Below are 23,801 nucleotides of genomic sequence, written 5' to 3' on the forward strand. Positions count from 1 at the left end.
TTGTTAAGGTTAGGCATGATCCCTATAATTGTTAAGGTTAGGCATGATCCCTAGAATTGTTACGGTTAGGCATGAACCCTAGAATGGTTAAGGTGAGGCATGAACCCTAGAATTGTTAAGGTTAGGCATGAACCCTAGAATGGTTAAGGTTAGGCATGATCCCTAGAATTGTTAAGGTTAGGCATGAACCCTAGAATGGTTAAGGTTAGGCATGATCCCTAGAATTGTTAAGGTTAGGCATGAACCCTAGAATGGTTAAGGTTAGGCATGAACCCTAGAATGGTTAACCTCTCTGAACTACCCATACCGGATCCGGGATAATTGTCATCAGCAACGCTGAATAGCATAGCGCCACAGTCAAATAATATTACTAGAAAATATTAATATTCATGAAATCACAAGTGCAATATTGCAAAACACCGCTTAGCCTTTTGTTAATCCAACTGTTGTCTCAGATTTTGAAATGATGCTTTACAGCGAAAGCAATACAAGCGTTTGTGTAAGTCTATCGATTGCTCAACAAAACAATAAGTACACCTAGCATCAGGCAACTTGGTCACGAAAATCAGAAAAGCAATCAAATTAATCGTATACCTTTGATGATCTTCGGATGTTTTCACTCACGAGACTCCCAGTTAGACAACAAATGTTCCTTTTGTTCGATAAAGATATTTTTTATATCCAAATACCTCCGTTAGTTTGGTGCGTTATGCCCAGGAATCCACCGGAAAGAGCGATCACGACAACGCAGACAAACATTCCAAATTATATCCATAATGTCCACATAAACATGTCAAATGTTTTTTATAATCAATCCTCAAGGTGTGTAGGTGGTTATAAACAGTAGATACCAAGAGCGGGAGAAATTTAGAAAGAGAGGGAGGAGAAAAAGAGAGCTGGAGAGAGAGAGAGAGAGAGAGAGAGAGAGCCAGAGAGAGAGAGAGAGAGAGAACAGACGAGCAGATGAGCTCCAGCATCTTTCAGCATTAACTTGATAAGGACTGAATGCTAAGTTAAGGCTACCGAGTTTGCTACGACAGAACCGATCTGACTGCAACTTCATTTAGCACTGAGTTTTGAAGTTGTCAAGGTTTGAAGTTGCTGACCTCTCCTTGTTCGTGCGGCATTCGGCGTCACCGGCTTTCTAGCCATAGCTGCTCCATTTTTCATATTTCCATTTGTTTTGTCTTGTTCCATACACATCATTCCCTAATCACACTGCATGTATTTAGTCCTCTGTTCCCCTCCATGATTTGTGTGAAATTGTTTTATGTTATGTGAGTATTGTCACACCAGACCTTTGTTTATGTTCCGTGTTTTGGGCACGTTTATGTACTTATGTGCTTTCGTTTGGACCGGAATAAAAAGTGCGCCTGTTAACTACACTCTGCTTTCTTGCACCTGACTTCGCCTCCAGTACACACCAGTAACAGAAGCAGCTTAAGCCCCACCCTCTTCAACATATATATCAACGAATTGGCGAAGGCACTAGAACAGTCAGCAGCACCCGGCCTCACCCTACTGGATTCTGAAGTCAAATGTCAGCACCTAGATCATCTGAACATATTCTGTCAGACCTGGTTCCTGACAGGAAATCTCATGACAAAAATGATGGTGTTCCAAAAAAAGGTCCAGTTGCCAGGAACACAAATACAAATTCCATCTAAACACTGGCCTAGAATCCTAGACTACACAAAAAAACGACACATACCCCGGCATAAACATCAGCGCCACAGGTAACTTCCACAAAGCTGTGAACGATCTGAGAGACAAGGCAAGAAGGGCCTTCTATGCCATCAAAAGTAACATAAAATGTGATATAGAAATTAGTTTCTGGCTAAAAATAATTGAAACAGTGATAGAACCCATTGCCCTTTACGGTTGTGAGGTCTTGGGTCCGCTCACCAATGAAGTACTATCCCAAACAACTATCCTTAGTGTACAACGTAAAACAACAAATAATGCATGCAGAGAAGAATTAGACCAATACCCGCTAATTATCAAAATCCAGAAAAGTCCAGTTAAATTGTACAACCAGCTAAAAAGAAGCAATTCCCAAACCTTCCATAACAAGCCTTCACCTACAGAGAGATGAACCTGGAGATGAGTTCCCTAAGCAAGCTTGTTTGGCCCTAAACAGAGAGTACACAGTGGCAGAATACCTGACCACTGTGACTCACCCAAACTTTAGGAAAGCTTTGACTATGTACAGACTCAGTGAGCATAGCCTTGCTATTGAGAAAGGTCGTCATAGGCAGACATGGCTCTCAAGAGAATAAAGGCTATGTGCACACTACCCACAAAATGAGGTGGAAACTGAGCTGCACTTCCTAACCTCCTGCCAAATGTATAACCATATTAGAGACACATATCTCCTTCAGATTGCACAGATCCACAAAGACTTCTAAAAGAAACCCACATTTTTTTTGTGAATTTTACCCCCTTTTCTCCCCAATTTCGTGGTATCCAATTGTTTTTAGTAGCTACTATCTTGTCTCATCGCTACAACTCCCGTACGGGCTCAGGAGAGACAAAGGTTGAAAGTCATGTGTCCTCCGATACACAACCCAACCAAGCGTCACTGCTTCTTAACACAGCGCCATCCAACCAGGAAGCCAGCCACACCAATGTGCCGGAGGAAACACTGTGCACCTGGCAACCTTGGTTAGCGCGCACTGTGCCCGGCACAGGAGTCGCTGGTGCGCGATGAGACAAGGGTTTCCCTACCGGCCAAACCCTCCCTAACCCGGACGACGCTAGGCCAATTGTGCGTCGCCCCACAGACCTCCCGGTCGCGGCCAGTTACGACACAGCCTGGGCGCGATCCCAGAGTCTCTGGTGGCGCAGCTGGCGCTGCAGTACAGCGCCCTTAACCACTGCGCCCAAACAAACCCAATTTTGATGAACTCCCATTTCTATTGGGTGAAATACCATAGAGTGCAATTACAGCAGCAACATATGTGATATGTTGCCACAAGAACAATTTGCACATAATATGAAACATCATTATTCTTTTGGAACTTATGTGAGTTTAATATTTACTGTTAATTGTTTTTGTTTATTTTACTTTAGTTTATTTTCTACTTCACTTGCTTTGACAATTTTAGCATGTTTCCCATGCCAATAAAGCCCATCATTTGAATTGAATTGAGAGAGAGAGAGACCATCGTGACAGAGAGACAGAGACAGAGAGAGAGAGGAGAGAAAAAGAGAGAGGGAGAGAGAGGAGAAAAGAGAGAGAGAGAGAGAGAGAGAGAGAGAGAGAGAGAGAGAGAGAGAGAGAGAGAGAGAGAGAGAGAGAGAGAGATTGAGAGAGATGGAGAGAGGGGAAGCGGGAGAGAGGAGAAAAAGAGAGAGGAGAGAGGGCAATTTAATCTCTGTGTGGCTCATCTTTGAAGTATGTGTGTGTGTGTGTGTGTGTGTGTGTGTGTGTGTGTGTGTGTGTGTGTGTGTGTGTGTGTGTGTGTGTGTGTGTGTGTGTGTGTGTGTGTGTGTGTGTGTGAACAAGTGCACACATACAAGTGCACATACATACATACATACATACATACATACATACATACATACATACATACATACATACATACATACATACATACATACATACACTCACTCAGTCACTAACTCACTCAGTCACTAACTCACTCACACACACACGCACGCACGCACGCACGCACGCACGCACGCACACACACACACACACTACAAATTATTGTTTTGAAGTATCCAATCCAGGGAGCCCCAGTAGGCAGATTGCCATCTGGCTTCAGTCCAGAGAGTGGAGCACAGCTAGCAAAGAGAGGAGAGCCTGGACACTACATACACACACACTAAAACACCATGCTTGCTCACATACACTCTCAGTCAAACACCTGTCCTTGTCCCCACAGATTATAGTTTTTATTGACAGAGTTCTAAAACTGTTCTGGCAGGTACCATGTCTCCATTTCTCTCCCTCTCTCTCCCCCCATCTCTCATTCTCCCTCTCTCTCTCTGTTCCCCCCCCATCTCTCATTCTCCCCATCTTTCTCTTACCCCATCTTCTCCCACTTTCTTTTCCCTCCTTCCCTCCCCCTCTCCCTCTCTCCCTCTCTCCCCCTCTCCCTCACTCACTCACCACTCACTCACTCACCACTCACTCACTCACCACTCACTCACTCACCACTCACTCACCACTCACTCACTCACTCACTCACTCACTCACTCTTCTCTCTCTCTCTCTCTCTCTCTCTCTCTCTCTCTCTCTCTCTCTCTCTCTCCCCCATCTCTCTCTCCTCTCCCCTCTCTCCCCCTATCTCTCCCTCTCACCTCTCTCTGTCCCCCCTCTCTCCCCTCTCTCTCTCTCCTCTCTCTTTCTCTCGCCCGGCCCCCCTCTCAATTACATTTCAATTTCAATTTATGGGACTTTATTGGCATGGGAAGCATATGTTTACATTGCCAAAGCAAGTGAAATAGATAATAAACATTAAATTGACTATTAAAAAAATGTACAGTACACATTACTCTCACAAATGTTTGTTAAAGAATGAAGACATTTCAAATGTCATATTATAATTAAAGTACAAAAGGGAAAATAAATTAACATAAATATGGGTTGTATTTACAATGGTGTAATAGGCAATATGTCACAAATCTTGCTGCTGTTATGGCATACTGTGATATTTCACCCAATAGATATGGGAGTTTATCAAAATTGGGTTTGTTTTAGAATTCTTTGTGGATCTGTGTAATCTGAAGGAAATATGTGTCTCTAATATGGTCATACATTTGGCAGGAGGTTAGGAAGTGCAGCATTTTGTGGACAGTGTGCGCATAGCCTGTCTTCTCCTGAGAGCCATGTCTGCCTAGAGCGGCCTTTCTCAATAGCAAGGCTATTACTCACTGAGTCTGTACATAGTCAAAGCTTTCCTTAAATTTGGGTCAGTCACAGTGGTCAGGTATTCTGCTACTGTGTGCTAACTGTTTAGGGCCAAAGAGCATTCTAGTCTGCCCAGTTTTTTTGTTAACTCTTTCCAATGTGTCAAGTAATTATCTTTTTGTTTTCTCATGATTTGGTTGGGTCTAATTGTGTTGCTGTTCTGGGGCTCTGTGGGTTCTGTTTGTGAAAAAGGACCAGCTTGCTGAGGGGACTCTTCTCCAGGTTCATCTCTCTGTAGGTGATGGCTTTGGTCTCTCTCTCTTTCCCTCCTTCTCTCTGTTTATCACCATTAGTTTGTGATTGCCTCTAGATGGCTGATGGAGCCTTTTGGGTAATTGTTGCCATTTAGATTCAATGGTTGTTAAAACACACACACACATATGCTGAGTGGGACCAGCATGTTGGTGGTTTTGTGCATCTGAGGAATGTGGAGGATGAGTTTTATGGAGTGCTGTTTACTTTGGCCACCACCATTAAACGTTTAACTGCTGCCAATTAACCAGCTGGGAAACCAACTGTGAGAGGGCACATATACACGCATATATACACACACACATATACACACATATACACACATATACACGCATATATACACACACACACACACATATACACGCATATATACACACACATATACACACACATATACACGCATATATATACACACACACACACACACACACACACACACACACACACACACACACACACACACACACACACACACACACACACACACACACACACACACACACACACACACACACACACACACACACACACACACACACACACACACACACACACACACACACAGATCATGTGTTTGTGCGTATGTACAGTAGGTGTACTTGTTTGCATGTGTTTGATGTGTGTGTATGTCTGGTTTGTGTGTTGTGTCTGCTGCATGGTGACAGGAATGTTTGGTTTACACATAAGAATCCCCTCACCCCCTGCTGAGGCCTCCACTATCCCAGGATACAGTTCAATGTCCTTGGAGGCAAGGAGTTTAGTGGACTGGCCATTTACCTCCCGCTGACCCCCTGGGAAGAACTGTGTGTGTGTGAAAGGATGGGTTGAAATGTATGGACGCCATTTGGATCTTTGCGAGTGAAAAAAGAAACATGTCAAATCAATCAGGACCTGAATATGACTCTGCACGTCACATAGTCATTTAACATGTTCGTATATTTTTTACGTAGGTATTACGCATTGTCACTTATATTTCATATGTCACAAGGATTCACCGATACGTATGCTATGATGCTGGTAAAGTTTTGTCTCACGCACCTGCTGCTGCCACACGAGCGCAGACACACTTCCCCGGAGCTCTGGACAGTGCTGGTCATTAAAACATCTAGCTAGCTGATGGATGCAAACAATGTTCTTTCCCAAAAACATAGCAAAACAACATAATCTGTATCAGTAGCTATAGTTAGCCATATAACTACTTGTATCTAGCTACAGTTGAAGTCGGAGGTTTGCATACACCTTAGCCAAATACATTTAAAATCAGTTTTCCACAATTCCTGACATTTAATCCGAGTAAGAATTCCCTGTCTTAGGTCAGTTAGGATCACCACTTTATTTTAAGAATTTGAAATTTCAGAATAATAGTAGAGAGAATTATTTATTTCAGCTTTCATTTCTTTCATCACATTCCCAGTTTACATACACTCAATTAGTATTTGGTAGCATTGCCTTTAAATTGTTTAACTTGGGTCAAACATTTTGGGTAGCCTTCCACAAGCTTCTCACAATAAGTTGGGTGAATTTTGGCCCATTCCTCCTGACAGAGCTGGTGTAACTGAGTCAGGTTGGTAGGCCTCATTGCTCGCACACGCCTTTTCAGCTTTTTCAAATTTTCTATAGGGTTGAGGTCAGAGTTTTGTGATGGCCACTCCAATACCTTGACTTTGTTGTCCTTAAGCCATTTTGCCACAATTATGGAACTATGCTTGGGGTCATTGTCCAATTAGAAGACCCATTTGCAACCAAGCTTTAACGTCCTGACTGATGTCTTTGAGATGTTGCTTCAATATATCCACAAAATTTTCCAACCTCATGATGCCATCTATTTTGTGAAGTGCACCAGTCCCTCCTGCAGCAAAGCACCCCCACAACATGATGCTGCCACCCCCGTGCTTCACGGTTGGGATGGTGTTCTTCGGCTTGCAAGCTTCCCCCTTTTTCCTCCAAACATTAACGATGGTCATTATGGCCAAACAGTAATATTTTTGTTTCATCAGACCAGAGGACATTTCTCCAAAAAGTACAATCTTTGTCCACATGTGCAGTTGCAAACCGTAGTCTGGCTTTTTTTATGGTGGTTTCGGAGCAGTGGCTTCATACTTGCTGAGTGGCCTTTCAGGTTATGTCGATATAGGACTCGTTTAACTGTGGATATATGTCACGCCTTGGTCATTGTATTTTGTGTTTTTGGTATATGTTTGGGTAGGCCAGGGTGTGACATGGGTTTATATGTTGGGTTTCGTATTGGGGTTTGTATTAATTAGGATTGTGTATGATTAGGGGTGTGTCTAGTTAGGCTTGGCTGCCTGAAGCGATTCTCAATTGGAGTCAGGTGATTCTCGTTGTCTCGGATTGGGAACCGTATTTAGGTAGCCTGAGTTCGCGTTGTATTTTGTGGGTGTTTGTTCCTGTCTCTGTGTTGTAGTCACCAGATAGGCTGTAATTAGTTCTACGTTTCGTTGTTGTTTTTCTTATCAGTTATTTCATGTACCGCGATACTTTCATTAAAGTCATGAGTAACCTACACTCTGCATTTCGGTCTGACTCTCTTCTTACAACAGACGAACGTCGTTACAATATAGATACTTTTGTACCTGTTTCCTCCAGCATCTTCACAAGGTCCTCTGCTGTTGTTCTGGGATTGATTTGCACTTTTCTCACCAAAGTACGTTCATCTCTAGGAGACAGAACGTGTCTCCTTCCTGAGCGGTATGATGGCTGCGTGGTCCCATGGTGTTTATACTTGCGTACTATTGTTTGCACAGATGAACGTGGTACCTTCAGGCATTTGGAAATTGCTCCCAAGGATGAACCAGACTTGTGGAAGTCTACAATTGTTTTCTGATGTCTTGGCTGATTTCTGTTGAATTTTCCATCAAGCAAAGAGGCACTGAGTTTGAAGGTAGGCCTTGAAATATATCCACAGGTACACCTCCAATTGACTCAAATGATGATTAGCTTATCAAAAGCTTCTAAAGCCATGACATTTTCTGGAATTTTCCAAGCTGTTTAAAGGCACAGTCAATTTAGTGTATGTAAACTTCTGACCCACTGGAATTGTGATACAGTGAATTATAAGTGAAATAATGTGTCTGTTAACAATTGTTGAAAAAAAATACCTGTGTCACGCACAAAGTAGATGTCCTTATTGACTTGCCAAAACTATAGTTTGTTAACAAGACATTTGTGGAATCGTTGAAAAACAAGTTTTAAATGAATGTATGTAAACTTCCTACTTCAACTTCAACTGTAGGTGTCATCATCTAAAATACCCCTAATTTATAAGACAGTTCTTATTTGATTAACGGTAGTCGGACCCACCTATGTGAAGCTAGCCACAATAAGGATTAGCCACAATAGTGGAATTTGCGGTTTGCCTGCAAAATAAAAGTATGTTATTGACAGTGAAGCAAATTAATACAAATAGTGGAATTATGCCACAATTCAATGAATAGCATGCTAAACGAGGTTGGAATGTTGTTATATTAATTCAACAAAATATAATAATTTGTTAATTTGACAAAAATCTTTTGAATTCACACTGGATGTATTAGACATCAGAATTGCATTGGGGCCATACTTATTTCACTGTAAAGCCTTATGGTGGATCAATGACATGGGGTATCAGTCTACTCAGTTACAGTGGCTTGTGAAAGTATTCACCCTCCTTGGCATTTTTCCTATTTTGTTGCCTTACAACCTGGAATTAAAATAGATTTTTTGGGGGGTTGTGTAATTTGATTTACACAACATGTCTACCACTTTGAAGATGCAAAATATTTTTTATTGTAAAACAATAAATTCACCATAGTACCCTCAAAGCTCATCACTAAGCTATGGATCCTGGGACTAAACACATCCCTCTGCAACTGGATCCTGGACTTCCTGACGGGCCGCCCCCAGGTCGTGAGGGTAGGTAGCAACACATCTGCCACACTGATCCTCAACACTGGAGCTCCCCAAGGGTGCGTGCTCAGTCCCCTCCTGTACTCCGTGTTCACCCACGACTGCATGGCCAGGCACGACTCCAACACCATCGTTAAGTTTGCAGACGACACAACAGTGATAGGCCTGATCACCGACAACGACGAGACAGCCTATAGGGAGGAGGTCAGAGACCTGGCCGGGTGGTGCCAGAATAACAACCTATCCCTCAACGTAACCAAGATAAGGAGATGATTGTGGACTACAGGACAAGGAGGACCGAGCACAACCCCATTCTCATCTCTGTAATGGAGCAGGCTGAGAGCTTCAAGAACCTTGGTGTCCACATCAACAACAAACTAGAATGGTCCAAACACACCGAGACAGTCGGGAAGAGGGCACGACAAAGCCTATTCCCCCTCAGGAAACTAAAAAGATTTGGCATGGTTCCTGAGATCCTCAAAAGGATCTACAGCTGCAACATCGAGAGCATCCTGACTGGTTGGATCACTGCCTGGTACGGCAATTGCTCAGCCTCCGACCGCAAGGCACTTCAGAGGGTAGTGCGTACGGCCCAGTACATCATCGTGGCGAAGCTTTCTGCCATCCAGGACCTCTATACCAGGTGGTGTCAGAGGAAGGCACTAAAATTTGTCAAAGACCCCAGCCACCCCAGTAATAGACTGTTCTCTCTACTACCGCATGGCAAGCGGTACTGGAGTGCCAAGTCTAGGACAAAAAGGCTTCCAAACAGTTTTTACCCCCAAGCCATAAGACTCCTGGACAGGTAATCAAATGGCTACCCGGACTATTTGCATTGTGTCACCCCCCCCAACCCCTCTCTTAGCTACTGCTACTCTCTGTTCATCATATATGCATAGTCACTTTAACCATATCTACATGTACATACTACCTCAATAAGCCTGACTAACCGGTGTCTGTATGTAGCCTCACTACTTTTATAGCCTCGCTACTGTATATAGCCTGTCTTTTTACTGTTGTTTTATTTCTTTACCTACCTATTGTTCACCTAATACCTTTTTTTCACTATTGGTCAGAGCCTGTAAGTAAGCATTTCACTGTTGTTTTCGGCGCACGTGACAAATAAACTTTGATTTGATTTGATTCATAGCAAAGGGTGAATACATTTGCACGCACCACTTTTCTATTTTGAATTATTTTGAATTTTTTGAAACAAGTAATTTTTTTCATTTCACTTCACCAATTCAAACTATTTTGTGTATGTCCATTACATTAAATCTAAATAAAAATCAATTTAAATTACAGGTTGTAATGCAACAAAATAGGAAAAACGCCAAAGGGGATGAATACTTTTGCAAGGCACTGTATACCCAGAGAACAGCTCTTACGGCAGGAATCTGAAACCACTGATTTGAGCCACATTTTTTTTGTACCAGTCAACCTACTATGTGTGTTGAACACTTTTCCAGAGGAAAAACAATACAATGTGGATGTTTTGGAGTCTGGGAACTCCGAGGAGGAAGTTGGGAAAAAAAACACTTGGGACTGAGTAGACTAATATCCAATTTCATTGATCTCCAATCCTTAGGTAAAGCTTTACCGTGCAATTTGATTGACAATATGCACAATAGGTTGAATGGTCAGGTGATGTCCCTCAGTCAAAGTCCCTGATAAGAGCTACAACGCTAATATTTGTGTAAACTCTTTACAGTTGTGTTCTGTGGGTGTCACCAAGTAGACTAATACCTAATTTAATTGCTCCACATTACACACTCCAATGTTGTTTAACATTACCTAGTCTAAATATGCCATGATTCCACCAATTGTAATCTTCTGTCAGTTTCTAAGAGGGACATTAATTTTGAAGGCCAACCGCAATTCCACTGTTGTGGCTAATCCTTATTGTGGCTAGCTTTACAACACATAACCCAGTTCAGTCAAGCCTCACTAGCCAGAGGAAGCTTGTTGGCTGCTTATAACATTAGCTTTGGGCAACAGGGTTAAGTAACATGATTATCCCCATCATTTACAGCTAGTTATTTTCATGAACTGAAGTTTAACAACATGTGGCTACCTAACTAATACTTACTCACATGTATTCCTAAATCATTGCTAAGAATATTGAAAATGACTGAAGTTTCTCCTGGTCATTGTTTTCAGGCTGGTTGGATTTGTGCTAGCTAGGTACCAAGCTAAAGCTAGCTAGCTAGCTACCCCAGAAGTTGCCAATAACATATGTATCAAAGATATTTGCTTACATTTTTGATCCTGCCCGTTTGATCTTATTTCAAATGCACACACAGACGTTTTCCCATTCAGTCGAACAAATAATGGCTTATTACCAACGCGGTATTGTAAACACATCGTTTGTGGCAGGTGTGTGCTTGTTTGCAGACTTTTATTTTTTGTAGAGCTTTGACAGTACTTGTGATCGTAGTGGTGGAGCTTGGCTTGCACGTGCAAATTCAGCACACACAACATTCTATAATAGAATTTTGTGATTTAACCTGTCAAATGAAAAGCTTATTTGACACGTCAAATAGTGTTATTTGACGTGTATTGTTTTTGACACACAAATACCCTAACGGCGTTCCAAAGAAATGGGTTATAGGCTGAGCATCCTGAAGAGAAGAACAGACTTGTTTTGTATAAGCAAAGTCCATCCTGAAAAATACCCATCTCTTGTCAGTTACTCTCTGGTATTGTTGTTGTCACCGCTGTATCTTCTGTAAATGATGGGGATAATCATGTTGGTGGCATTTAGGCCTAATGTCAAAATTACATTTAATTTAACATCTCTCTCTCCCCCTCCCTCCCCTGTTTCACTTCCACCCTCTCTCTAACTCTATCTATCCCACTTTCTTTTGGTCTCTCTCCCTCCTCGCTCTTCCTATATCTCTCTCCCCCCTCCTCACTCTCTCTCAGGGTATCCCCGGTATTCAGGAGGTTTGACTTCCCCATTTCTTCCCATGAGCTCCTTGGATCACCATAGCAACAGCAGCATTCTCTACGGACAGCACCGCTTCTACGACACTCAGAAAGGTGTGTGTGAGACAGAGAGAGAGGTGTGTCAGAGAGAGAGGTATTTAAGAGAGAGAGAGGTGTGTATGTGTAACAGTATAGCTTCTCTCCCTCTCCTTGCCCCTACCTGGGCTCAAACCAGGGACCCTCTGCACACATAGACAATAGTCACCCTTGAAGCATCGTTACACATCGCTCCACAAAAGCCGCAGCAAGGGAAACGACTACTTCAAGGTCTCAGAGCGAGTGACGTCACCAATTGAAATGCTATTAGAGCGCACACTCTGCTAACTAGCTAGCCATTTCACACCGGTTGTGTATGTGAGAGACTGCGAGAGAGAGAAATAGGTGTGTGAGAGAGAGGGGTTTCTATGTGTGTGAGAGAGAGACAGAGAGATGTGTGTGTGTGGGTGAGAGAGAGAGAGGTGTGCGAGAGAGAGACAGAGAGACGTGTGTGTTTGAGAGAGAGAGAGGTGTGTGACAGAGGTGTGTGAGAGAGAGACAGAGAGAGGTGTGCGTGTGTGAGAGAGAGGTGTGTTTGAGAGAGAGAGGTATGGGTGTGTGTGAGAGAGAGTGTGTGAGAGAGAGGTATGGGTGTGTGAGAGAGAGAGTGTGTGAGAGAGAGAGATATGGGTGTGTGAGAGAGAGAGTGTGTGAGAGAGAGAGTGTGTGAGAGAGAGATATGGGTGTGTGAGAGAGAGTGGATAATATTAAGAAATGCTATAGATCAGGGGTGTCAAACTCAAATACCCAGTGGGCCAAAATGTAAAACCTGAACAAAGTCACGGGCCAACATTGAACAAATTAACCTTTTAATATGGACCCAAACAAGTTTTGCTTTAACATTGAATATGGAACAAGCATCGCTTATTACCATACAATATATAATTTAATAGTGGAGACATGCAAAATCGAATTTCAAATGAAAAAACACATCAATGGCATTAATTTATTAAATAAATAAAATTTAAATAAAAATTGTATGCCTCTTTTCTATTTGCAGCCTTCTGATTTAAATACCAAAATAAACTTTTTCCACTGGCTAATAATTTTACAAATAAAATGATAATAAATCAATCAACCATTCAAGCCCATGCCTTGTAGCAAGAAAAAGTGCATAAAGAAAACGTTAATTATTGCACACTGGTCTAATCTGATGTGCCCAAGCCAGATACCTGGCATCTCTTCTTGGATGCTAGTTCATCAATGTCTGGGCTCAAGCTCTGAGCTGAAGAAATCCTCAGTATCGAGCGAAGATGTTCATCAGTCAGACGTCTCCTGTGAGTTGTTTTGGTCATCTTCATCGAGGAGAAAAGTTGCTCGCATAGATAAGTGCTGCCAAACATGGAGAGCATCTGAGCAGCTTGGGTGCGGAGCTGAGGCATTGTGTCAGGGATGAACCGTGGAAACTGTGCGGCGCCCACAGCATCATACTTTGACCTCAGCGTGTCGTTGCACTGGAGTTCAATCAGCTCCATTTGGATGTTGGTTGGTGCATTTTCCACATCAACTGCGAAGGGATTACTAAGCAGTTCAAACTTGCATTTCTGGGCATCGAAGTCGGCAAATTGCCGGCTAAACTCAGCGGCGAGAACACTGAGTTTTTCAGCAAACTGTGCGCATGGGAACACGGCGGTAGAGATCTGCGCTTTTATGGATTGGCAGCTGGGAAAATGGCAAGGGTTTCCTTGCAGCATCTGATTCTCCCACAGGCACAGTTTAGTTTTGAAGGTCCTCACTGCAGCGTACATGTCTGTGATGATGCGCCCCCGCCCCTGAAGGTGCAGGTTCAGCGCATCGAGATGGCTCGAGATGTCACAGAGAAAGGCCAGCTCACACAGGAACTTTTGCTCCCGGAGCTCTGCTGTATCCTTCCCTTTGGTTTCCAGGAATTGACATATTTCCTCACGCAGCTCGAAACATCTGTTCAGTACTTTTCCTCTGCTTAGCCATCTCACCTCTGTGTGATACGGCACGTCAGCGTATTCCGAACCACACTCCTCCAGAAAAGATTTAAACTGGCAGTGATTTAGACCTTTGGCTCTTATAAAGTTAACTACCTGTGTTACTGTGGTCATAACATGTTCCATCTTTAGGGCTTTGGCACACAGTGCTTCCTGATGTATGATGCAGTGGTAAACAGTTAGCTCACCTGCACAGTTCTCTTCCCGCATCTTCTCCCGAACCATGCCCACCAGTCCACTCTTTTTACCGAACATCGCTGGCGCACCATCTGTCGTTAATCCAACGAGTTTATCCCACGGCAGCTTTATTTCAGTTACACATTTGGAAACCTCCTCAAAGATTTTTTCCTTTCCTGTGGTTGTGCCGATGCATTGATTTGAATCCTTTGGATAAAATAAATGGCTTTCCTCCATTGATTTGAATCCTAATAGCTCCTCCGTAAACACACAGATTTGAGTCCACTCCACGGATGAAGACTGACAGCTGAGCAGTATCAGATGCGTCGCAGCTCTCATCCACAGCGAGGGAGAACGCAACAAAATCTTTTCCCTTTTCCATCAGCTGGTCATACAGATTGGTGGCAAGATTACATGTGCGATCAGCTACTGTGTTCCTGCTCAGGCTCACGTTTGAAAATGCTTGTTTTTTCTCTGGTCATACGAGGTCACAAACCTTCATCATGCACTTTTTCATGAACTCTCCTCATTAAAGGGCCGGGCTGATTTTGCGATCTCTGCTGCCACTATATAACTAGCCTTTACAGCAGCCTCGCTTTGGGAAGTGGCTTTTTTAAACATATTCTGTTGTGAAACCAAACTTATTTTCATCTCCTCTACTTTCTGGCTCCTTTGAGTCATGTCCAGGTCCTTGTATTTGTCATGGTGTTTCGTTTCATAGTGTCGTCTAATGTTGTACTCCTTACTTACAGCCACGTTGACTCCACAAACAAGACAAACAGGTTTGTCTTTTACATATGTAAACAGATATTCTGCCTCCCACTTGTCCAGAAAGCTCCTGTTTTCTGCCTTTCTTTTCGCCATTTTTGGGAAGGGTTAGCTCGCTGACAGTTGTAGCGTCTATGTTGCTATGACTACTGTCACAGAGGAGAGAGCGTTTCTGGGTCCTGTCCTGATTGGCGCGCAAAAACAGCAGAGAATTATGGGATTCGTAGTATTAGTGGTGAATGCGCTGTATAATACCGGCGGGCCAGCTCTAGTAGTAATTTGGTATTGTCTCGCGGGCCAAATATAATTACCCCGCGGGCCAAATTTGGCCCACGGGCCAGAGTTTGACACCCATGCTATACATTACATTACATTACATTACATTTAAGTCATTTAGCAGACGCTCTTATCCAGAGCGACTTATAGATGGAAGGAAAGTAGTGTGGTAGTCAATTTGAGGCTTTGAGGGGACTCTTACGGTACATACACCTACAACTCATTCCTTGGCAGTATAACTGTAGATTACTTCATAACTGGCCTCAACGTAGTCTCTCAGAGAGTTCACAGTCAGACCACTGACACCCCTATCAGATCACAGCAAAATCACATTCTACTTCAACAGAGCAATACTCAATCATGAGGCATCAAAGCCAAAGGAACTGCATAATATTAAGAAATGCTATTGATGGAAGGAAAGTAGTGTAGAAATCTACCAAAAAACTATTAGGCAACAAGAAATTAAATCCCTTTTAGACAACTTCCGGGGCAATACATTTCACACTAATAGTGAAGGTGTAAACTTGGCAGTAGAAAATCTTAACAGCTTCCCTATCAAATAAAAATTTGAAGCTGACGACCAAAGAAAATGAACAAGGACAAATGGCATGATGAAGAATGCAAAAACCTAAGAAGGAAATTGAGAAACCTGAGTCTAAAACATAGAGACCCGGAAAACCTGAGTCTACGCCTTCATTATGGTGAATAACTAAAACAATACAGAAATACACTACGGTAAAAGAAGGAACAGCACATCAGAAATCATCTCAATGTAATTGATATCATCCAAAAGGTACCGAAGGGCAGGCAGGATGATCAGGCAGGCGGGAAAGTAGTCCAGTCAGGCAGGGGTCAAAACCAGGAGGACTATCAAAAAGAGAATAGCAAAAGGAGTACGGGAAAAACACACTGGTTGACTTGACTAACATACAAGACGAACTGGCACAGAGAGACAGGAAACACAGGGATAAATACACTGTGGAGAATAAGCAACACCTGGTGGGAGTGGAGACAATCACAAGGACAGGTGAACCAGATCAGGGTGTGACAATTGAAGAATCAATAGAATCTCCTGAGTTGTGCAGTGGTCTAAGGCACTGCTTCTCAGTGCTAGAGGCCTTACTACAGACACCCTTGTTCGAATCCAGGCTGTATCACAACCAGCTGTGATTGGGAGTCCCATTGGGCGGCGCACAATTGGCCCAGCATCGTCCGTGTTTGGCTGTTGTAGGCCGTCATTGTAAGTAAGAATTTGTTCTTAACTGACTTGCCTAGTTAAATAAAGGATAAATAAATAAAACATGAACGCAACTTCTGGGAAAATTGGAACAAACTAAGCTAACAACACGAAGAGTTATCTATCCAAAACGGAGGTGTATGCATAAACCACTTCCCCAATCATTTTGGCTCTATAACAAAGAACAGTCAGCAAAAACATATACATGATCAAATACAAATCTTAGAATGAACTATTAAAGACTACAATAACTCACTGGATTCTCCAATTACATTGAATGAACTACAGGACAAAACACAAACCCTCCAACCCATAAAGGACTGTGGTGTTGATGGTATCCTCAATTAAATGATAAAATATACAGACCACAAATTCCAATTGGCTATACTAAAACTCTTTAACATCATACTTAGCTCTGGCATCTTCCCCAATATTTGGAACCAAGGACTGATCACCCCAAGCCACAAAAGTGGAGACAAATTTGACCCCAATAGCTACCGTGGAATATTCGTCAACAGCAAACTTGGGGAAATTCTCTGCGTTAACATTAACAGCAGATTTCTACATTTCCTCAGTGAAAACAATGTACTGAGCAAATGTCAAATGGACTTTTTACCAAATTACTGAACGACAGCGTCAAATGTCTACAGTTTGACTATGATCTGGTGCTTCTGTCCCCAACCAAGGAGTTCAGCAGCACCTAGATCTTCTGCACAGATTCTGTCAGATCTGGTTCCTGACAGTAAATCTTAGTAAGACAAAAATTATGGTGTACCAAAAAATGTCCAATTGCCAGGAACACAAATACAAATTCCACCTAGACGCCATTGCCCTAGAGCACACAAAAAAACTATACATACCTTGGCCTAAACAGCGCCACAGGTAACTTCCACAAAGCTGTGAACGATCTGAGAGACAAGGCAAGAAGGGCATTCTATGTCATCAAAAGGAACATAACATTTGACATACCAATTAGGATCTGGCAAAAAATACTTGAATCAGTTATAGAACCCATTGCCCTTTACGGTTTGGGCTCTGCTCACCAATCAAGTATTCACAAAATGGGACAAACACCAAATTGAGACTATGCATGCAGATTATTATTATTATTATTTTTTAAAAATCTGTGTACAATGTAAAACATCAAATAATGCATGCAGAGCAGAATTAGGCTGATACCCGCTAATGATCAAAATCCATAAGTGAGCCCTTAAATTCTACAACCACCTAAAAGGAAGCGATTCCCAAACCTTCCATAACAAAGCCATCACCTACAGAGAGATTAACCTAGAGAAGAGTCCCCTAAGCAAGCTGGTCACAAACACAAACAGACCACACAGAGCCCCAGGACAGTAGCACAATTAAACCCAACCAAATCATCAGAATACAAAAAGATAATTACTTGACACATTGGAAAGATTTAACAAAAAAACGGAGCATACTAGAATGATATTTGGCCCTAAACAGAGAGTACACAGTGGCAGAATACCTGAACACTGTGACTGACCCAAACTTAAAGGAAAGCGTTTGACTATATAACAGTCTCAGTGAGCAAAGTCTTGCTATTGAGAAAGGAAATTGTAGGCAGACATGTTATGTGCACACCGCCCACAAAATGAAATGGAAACTGAGCTGCACTTCCTAAACTCCTGCCAAAAGTATGACCATAATAGAGACACCTAGTTCCCTCAGGTTACACAGATCCACAAAGAATTCGAAAACAAACTCAATTTGGATAAAATCCCTTATCTAGTGTGCAATCCCATTAGCAATATATGTGACATGTTGCCACAAGAAAAGGGAAACCAGTGAAGAACAAACACCATTGTGAATACAAACCTTTACTTATTTTTATTTATTTTCCCTTTTGTACTTTAACATTTGAAATGTCTATTATTTTGGAACTTGTTAGTGTAATATGTACTTTTTACATTTCGTTGGTCTATTCCACTTGCTTTGGCAGTGTAAACATATGTTTCCAATGTCAATAAAGCCCCTTGAATTGAATTGAGAGACAGAGATTTTTCCTTTAAAAAAAATATTATTTAATTTTCCAAATATATACAGTTGGTAGAACAAGTATTTCATACACTGCCAATTTTGCAGGTTTTCCGACTTACAAAGCATGTAGAGGTCTGTAATTTTGGTCATAGGTACACTTCAACTGTGAGAGACGGAATCTAAAACAAAAATCTAGAAAATCACATTGTATGATTTTTAATTAATTAATTTGCATTTTATCGCATTAATAATATTTAAACTATGTCATTTATTTTCAGATCATTTCTACTTGCGAAGCCTGCCGTCCCAGTCCCCTCTTCTCTCAACCAATCACGGCCTTCCACCACTGTCTAGGACTGCCCCCGGACATCCTCTGGGGTCCTGCAGCAGAGAAACAGACTCTGGGGGAGGAGGAGGTGGAGGGGGTCTCCAAAAGAGCTCCAAGGAACTGGGGATGGTGGAAAAGAGTGTGTCGAAAGAGAGATCCATCAGCAAAGAGAGACATCATCATCAACACCATCAACATCCGCGTCATCCGTTCTCTCAACCCCACTCCCTCCCCACTCACATGGGTGAGGAGGACCACAGACACAAAACCCCCAACCTGCCCACAGAATACAGGGATGACCCCGCAAACCAGGGCTCCAAACACAACTGTGCTCAACTTAGCAAACTATCCAATGGAGACTCTGTGTCCAAGGACGGGTCCCTGAACAGCTGTGGGAGTGGAGGGGGTAGCAGACCCCAGGGGAGTGGTAGTGGGGGGACGAGGCGATGCTCCAAGGAAGGGGGGGTGAGCGGGGAGATGAGGATAAGCGAAACTCTCCCCTCCTCCTCGTCAGACTGTCTGCGTCGAGCAGCCATGATGGGACCCCACAACCCCCATGCCATGGCTTCCTACTCCATGCCCCCGCCCCCTCCGCCACCCCTACACATGGGCCCTGCTGTGGGAGGGGGCTGGCTGCACCACCCTCATCACCCCCATCACCCTCACCCTGAGTTCTACTGCCCCCCTGCCCCCGCTCCACTCACCCTCACCCATCCTAAAGACGGAGTATCCGGGAGGGAGGTAAAAGTCTCTGGCCCAACGTACATCCCCTCAGTCGGGCCTTTAGGGGACATGGGGTCCCCTGACTGCCATGGTGCTGGAGGAGGAGGAGGAGGAGGAGGAGGAGGAGGAGGAGGAGGAGGAGATAAGGGTGGAAAAGGAGGAGGATCTAGTGAAAGTCTTCCTTCTCTTCATCCTCGTCCTGATCGTCCTCAGTCTAGTAGCTGCCAGAGGAAGCCGCCGTCCCAGACGCAGCAGCCACAACAGCAGCTGGGCTACTGCAAGGCAGACAAGCCCCCGGACTGGAACCAGAACCAGAACCACAACTACAACCAACACCACAGCCAGAACACCCAGCCCAACTCCCAGCCTCAGCCACATAACCCTAACCGCCAGTCTGGGCCTCACTCTTGCAGCCTAGAGGCTTCTTCCTCCAGGGGAGACCTGGAGGTCTACCGGGCCTCCCTGCCTCTGGAAGCCCAGAGTGCTCACCCCAGGCCTGGGCACCAAGCCACCAAGACTGGGCCCAACGCCAGCACCCCGCCCTTCCGGGACTGTTCACACTCAGGTCCTCCTGATGGAAAGGGGGGGTTGGGGGGGAGTGGAGGTGCTCAGAGAGAGGGACAGAAGGTTGCTAGGATACTGCACCAGCGGCACAGTAGTCATGGAAGCGGGTCGGGTTCTGATGGATCAGGGACTGAGAGGGGGAGAGAGGGGGGGAAGCAGAATCAGAAGAGTGAGGGTGTTGTCATGGGGTACAGGGGTCAAACTCCCCCCACGCTGCACCCCTGGGGGATACCGAGGGGTCCCCAAGAAGACGAGAGGAGGATCTCCCCATACACAGAGTCCTACCCAGATAACAAGACTCAAAACCACCACGATCAACAGCACTGTAAGACAGCACCTCATCCCTCCTCCCACTCCTCCCCCCACCCAGAAGGAGAGAGCAGCGCCATGAAGAACCTGATGAACTACAGTTCCCAGCAGCCTTTGCTGCTCTCCCAGAGGAGTCTCTTCGGGGGGCTGGGCTGCCTGAAGCCGGGGGGCGAGAAGGGGGGTAGATCCAGCACCCCTCAGGAGCCCCCCAAACAGCCCCTACCACCCAGGAGAGGGTCCACCAGCGAGGGGGAGAGGATGGATGGAGGGGGGAGAGGTAGAAGGGAGGCGGGGGAGACACACGGGGAGGGGGAGGTACGACAGCCCCCTGTGGGTATAGCTGTGGCGGTCGCCCGGCAGAGAGAGCCCCCCCAACACCCATCAGACACCCCCCCAGGACACAACCGACAGGGCAGGGCACTGCCCAGTGTGAAAGGTGAGAGCTGGATCTGTATGTCTCTGTATTTATATTAACTTCACTATCTGAAACATTTTTTTAATGGTTTTGCAAATTTTTCTACAGCTGCATTGTGTTAGAAGTCTGGCATTACTTATGGATTATGAATTATGAATTTTGACATTGCTAGGTTAGCTTTGTTTTAAGGTTGCCATATCTGCTTTCTAAACCCTCTCTTTGTATGTTGCCAGGTGTGTCTCGGTCTGTGTACCCGCTGGGCTGGGAGGCAGAAGAGAGGAAGAGGATGACTGAGGAGCAGCTCAGCCTTCATCACCTTGACCGAGACAGAGAACTCCTCATCAGGGAAAGCCAGGAGAGAGTGGAGTTTGCCAGGATCCACCCATCCAGCAGTTGCCATGGTGACCTGACCTCTCACCTTCTGGTGCCTGGCGGGGCCAGCCAATTAGGTGGAGACCCTCCTGCTCACTCCCACCACCATTGGATGCAGCGGACTGGAAGTCACTCCCTCTGGATGGGCCATTCATATGGTGAGCTGACCATGCAGTTTCCCCACAGACCATGACAAACGCTCGCAATGTTGTGCAACTGTCTTTACACGTGGATCAGAAAGTGTGGAAATAACATGCAGAAACAAACCCAAAGTTCATGTTCTAATCTTGTGTTTTCTGTCTCTCAGGTCTGAGCCATGCTGCGCTGCACCAGAGTTTGGGCCCAGGGTTCGGCCCTGGCCTGCCTCTGTCCCAGGACCCCTCTGGCTCCCTGGTGGTCCTGCCCTCTGAGCCTGCACACCACCACCTGGGTAAGACACACAAACACACATGCAGGCCCTGTACACACACACACACTCAGCCAGTTAGCCAGCGCTGAAGATGAACCTCCATTAGAATGGTTTGCATAATTATCAGATTACCCATTATCAGAGCCATGAAAAACAGAGACTTAGTCAACCATTTTACTATGATTAGCTAATGATACAAAAACACAGGGAGAGAGATGGGACTTCTTCTCATGGTTCAGCTACAGACAGAGAGATGCAGTGTGTGAGTGTGTGGGATGAGTGTGTGTTCCTATGTGGTGGAATTTTGCGGTGTGTGTGAGGTATGGCCTAGTCAGATGATAGTGGCGTGTGTGAGGTATGGCCTAGTCAGATGATAGTGGCGTGTGTGAGGTATGGCCTAGTCAGATGATAGTGGTGTGTGTGAGGTATGGCCTAGTCAGATGATAGTGGTGTGTGTGAGGTATGGCCTAGTCAGATGATAGTGGCGTGTGTGAGGTATGGCCTAGTCAGATGATAGTGGTGTGTGTGAGGTATGGCCTAGTCAGATGAGTGGTGTGTGTGAGTGGCCTAGTCAGATGTGTGTGAGGTATGGCCTAGTCAGATGATAGTGGCGTGTGTGTGTGAGGTATGGCCTAGTCAGATGATAGTGGTGTGTGTGAGGTATGGCCTAGTCAGATGATAGTGGCCTAGTGTAGTGGTGTGTGTGAGGTATGGCCTAGTCAGATGATAGTGGTGTGTGTGAGGTATGGCCTAGTCAGATGATAGTGGCGTGTGTGTGTGAGGTATGGCCTAGTCAGATGATAGTGTGTGTGTGTGAGGTATGGCCTAGTCAGATGATAGTGGTGTGTGTGTATGGCCTAGTCAGTGTAGTGTGTGGTATGGCCTAGTCAGATGATAGTGGCGTGTGTGTGTGAGGTATGGCCTAGTCAGATGATAGTGGTGTGTGTGAGGTATGGCCTAGTCAGATGATAGTGGTGTGTGTGTGTGAGGTATGGCCTAGTCAGATGATAGTGGCGTGTGTGTGTGAGGTATGGCCTAGTCAGATGATAGTGGTGTGTGTGTGTGAGGTATGGCCTAGTCAGATGATAGTGGCGTGTGTGTGTGTGAGGTATGGCCTAGTCAGATGATAGTGGTGTGTGTGTGTGAGGTATGGCCTAGTCAGATGATAGTGGTGTGTGTGTGTGAGGTATGGCCTAGTCAGATGATAGTGGTGTGTGTGTGTGAGGTATGGCCTAGTCAGATGATAGTGGCGTGTGTGGTGAGGTATGGCCTAGTCAGATGATAGTGGCGTGTGTGTGTCAGATGATAGTGGCGTGTGTGAGGTATGGCCTAGTCAGATGATAGTGGCGTGTGTGTGTGAGGTATGGCCTAGTCAGATGATAGTGGTGTGTGAGGTGGCCTAGTCAGATGATAGTGGCGTGTGTGAGGTATGGCCTAGTCAGATGATAGTGGCGTGTGTGTGTGAGGTATGGCCTAGTCAGATGATAGTGGCGTGTGTGTGAGGTATGGCCTAGTCAGATGATAGTGGTGTGTGTGAGGTATGGCCTAGTCAGATGATAGTGGCGTGTGTGTGTGAGGTATGGCCTAGTCAGATGATAGTGGTGTGTGTGTGTGAGGTATGGCCTAGTCAGATGATAGTGGTGTGTGTGTGTGAGGTATGGCCTAGTCAGATGATAGTGGCGTGTGTGAGGTATGGCCTAGTCAGATGATAGTGGCGTGTGTGAGGTATGGCCTAGTCAGATGATAGTGGCGTGTGTGAGGTATGGCCTAGTCAGATGATAGTGGCGTGTGTGAGGTATGGCCTAGTCAGATGATAGTGGCGTGTGTGAGGTATGGCCTAGTCAGATGATAGTGGTGTGTGTGAGGTATGGCCTAGTCAGATGATAGTGGTGTGTGTGTGTGTGAGGTATGGCCTAGTCAGATGATAGTGGCGTGTGTGAGGTATGGCCTAGTCAGATGATAGTGGCGTGTGTGAGGTATGGCCTAGTCAGATGATAGTGGTGTGTGTGAGGTATGGCCTAGTCAGATGATAGTGGCGTGTGTGTGTGAGGTATGGCCTAGTCAGATGATAGTGCGTGTGTGTGTGAGGTATGGCCTAGTCAGATGATAGTGTCAGTGTGTGTGTGTGAGGTATGGCCTAGTCAGATGATAGTGGGTGTGT

The 23,801-nt window shown here is 44.7% G+C and overlaps 1 protein-coding gene across 1 annotated transcript in view; it reads left to right on the plus strand.

The window, feature by feature from the left end:
• LOC118379800 (BAH and coiled-coil domain-containing protein 1-like) overlaps positions 1 to 23,801 on the plus strand; it is a 129,041-nt gene that overhangs the window by 43,427 nt on the left and 61,813 nt on the right. Inside the window, exons 4-7 of the mRNA XM_052471968.1 lie at positions 12,002 to 12,118; positions 18,799 to 20,880; positions 21,093 to 21,389; positions 21,539 to 21,661. Of these exons, the coding sequence (XP_052327928.1) occupies positions 12,002 to 12,118; positions 18,799 to 20,880; positions 21,093 to 21,389; positions 21,539 to 21,661 (2,619 nt within the window). The remainder of the gene's footprint in view (positions 1 to 12,001; positions 12,119 to 18,798; positions 20,881 to 21,092; positions 21,390 to 21,538; positions 21,662 to 23,801) is intronic.

The sequence above is a fragment of the Oncorhynchus keta genome, chromosome 2 (assembly GCF_023373465.1).
Source record: "Oncorhynchus keta strain PuntledgeMale-10-30-2019 chromosome 2, Oket_V2, whole genome shotgun sequence".
Lineage (NCBI taxonomy): Eukaryota > Metazoa > Chordata > Actinopteri > Salmoniformes > Salmonidae > Oncorhynchus > Oncorhynchus keta.